The sequence below is a fragment of the Physeter macrocephalus genome, chromosome 14 (assembly GCF_002837175.3).
Source record: "Physeter macrocephalus isolate SW-GA chromosome 14, ASM283717v5, whole genome shotgun sequence".
NCBI lineage: Eukaryota > Metazoa > Chordata > Mammalia > Artiodactyla > Physeteridae > Physeter > Physeter macrocephalus.
In genome coordinates, this window is record NC_041227.1 from 106,288,590 (window position 1) to 106,290,778 (window position 2,189).

Consider the following 2,189-nt stretch of genomic DNA (forward strand, 5'->3'; position numbering starts at 1 on the left):
TCTCTGCGTAGGTGAGTTGATGATACAGTTTCTGTGCTTTGGTGGCTGTAGTATTAACAGAAGAGCTTAAGTTATTAAACCAGGCAGCTTTAATCTGTGAGTTCTCCTGAAGCAGTGAGGATTAATGTATTTTTACTGCAGAGCCAATGTAGCTATTCCATCGACCTAGGGTTTGCTTCCAGCAACCCCCAAACTGGCCCCACTGCCTTTCTCTAGACGCACTTCCCAACCGTGAAGGATGCGATGGAATTTTACCTGGAGATTGACCCTGTCACCTTGAACCTGATCATCCTAGTTGCGAGCTACGTCATCTTGCTCCTGGTTTTCCTCATCTCCTGCGTGCTGTATGACTGCCGAGGCAAGGACCCCAGTAAGGAGTATGCACCTGAGGCCACCCTGGACGCCCAGTCCTCCATCCACCTGGTGGTGATGCAGCAAAGTGCTCCGCGGGCCCACTGGGCAAGGGGCCCTGGCCTTCATTTTGGGAATCGTGCTCCTCTAGGGAAGAGAAGCACAATGGTGTGAAGCTGGCTGAAGGATACTGGGGAGAGAGCACTAGACATTCTGGACAAAACTTTCCCCACGTGGCTACAATTCTCTCGGCACACAGGTCCTGCTTGGCTATGTAAGTGGGAGCTCTGCCTTTCTTTCTGCTTTCTCGTCATCCTCCTTGAGGGTGAAGCAACTGTTTAAGGTAAGAAGCCCACGGCGACCTTTGGTCAAGGTCTCCAGATGCAAAATCTCAGCAATACTATTGCTTAGTGAAGCTGGTTACAAGTACATTCCTGATGAAGCTCTCCTTGCAACTTCTGGGAGAGATTGACATTTGAGAAAGGGTTTAAAGAAGCGAGTGCAATGGTGTGGGGGGGGGGTGAGGAATGGGACTAGATCAAATCTATCCTATACTTAGCAAATCCTTTCTTTTCAAGGCAACCACTGAACTTTTCCAGATTTTAGATTTTTATTATTTCTAAAGGTATCAGCTCTTCACATTCATTCCTCACTGTGAGTCAATATGGTGAACACAGTAACCATAGAGCATGGTGGTTTACTGACAAAGCTTGGAGCCTGGGTTCAGACCCTGCCTCCTTCACTTACTGGCTGTGTGACCAGAGCCATTTGTTTGTGCCTCAGGACTAGTGGGAGGACCTCCAGGCTGTTTGGAGTATTTAAATGAGTGAATTCACTGAAAACACCTGAGACAGTACTTGGCACGTAGGGTTAGCTGTTATGATGAATATTAATATTATTCCCTTTCATACTTCTCATCAAGAAGTTTAATCTCCAGTCCTCAAATCTGACCTGGTCCAATGCAAAGTTACTGAGGTCCCATGGCTTGGTGTTTCAGTCCCCCCAGCACTACTTGCTGTCTTCCTGTTCCCTTTCTTTGCTGCTACTAACTATAAATTTGTTTTTCTGCTCATTCACTTATTTTCACAATTTTGAATTAGTATCTCCATTGTGTATGTATGTTTTTTATTAATCCTCCCTGCTCTGAGCTCGGAGCAACTTACATGTTCACTTGGTGATTTACTAAACCCCTTCTTCTAATCAGGCCCTGTTGGAAATACAAAGAAATGAGTGTGTCACGACCCTCTCTTTGGTCTTTGCTGTCTAACAGGAAGAGGAGGAGTCAGGAATGACTCAGAGGATGAAGGACAAGAAAGCATTGCAGATTCTGTGCTAGAAGTCTACCTAGAGTGCAGGAGTCTGCAGAGACACAGGTGCCTAGCACTAAGAAGGGGCTCAAGAAACATTTGCATAATGTTGAATAAACAATTTCATCTTAGACTCAGGCTTCAAAGATGAGATGATTCGTCTTGAAAGATAAGCAACTACTTTCTAGAAGGACAAAAATGCGTTGGGGGCTTGGAAGTAGGACAGGAGATGGCATTTTAGATAGAAGAGATAATATAGACAAAGCTTGGAAGCAGAAATTGTAGAGTTCACTGACTGTGACAGTCTGATGGCTTCCAAAACTTGGAAGAAAAAGTGAGAAATTAAGTTTCATTTTAACTTATAGAAAACTTGAAGAGGAGGTACTGGCCCAGCCTGCCCTGCCAGCTTCAGCAATGGGCACTGTTTTGACATTGGATTGTTGAGTAGTATAACAAAAACAAACAAAATCCCAGTAATTCTGTTTTCGGTTTTTTAATATTTAAAATTTTTTCTTTATATTTTATCAGAAA

General features: G+C 44.0%; 1 protein-coding gene across 1 annotated transcript; it reads left to right on the forward strand.

The window, feature by feature from the left end:
- The first annotated feature begins 243 nt into the window (after positions 1-243).
- Positions 244-525, forward strand: SMIM36 (small integral membrane protein 36). Its single transcript, XM_055090294.1, has one exon. The coding sequence runs from the start codon at positions 244-246 to the stop codon at positions 523-525; it is 282 nt and encodes a 93-aa protein (XP_054946269.1).
- Positions 526-2,189: the final 1,664 nt, after the last annotated feature.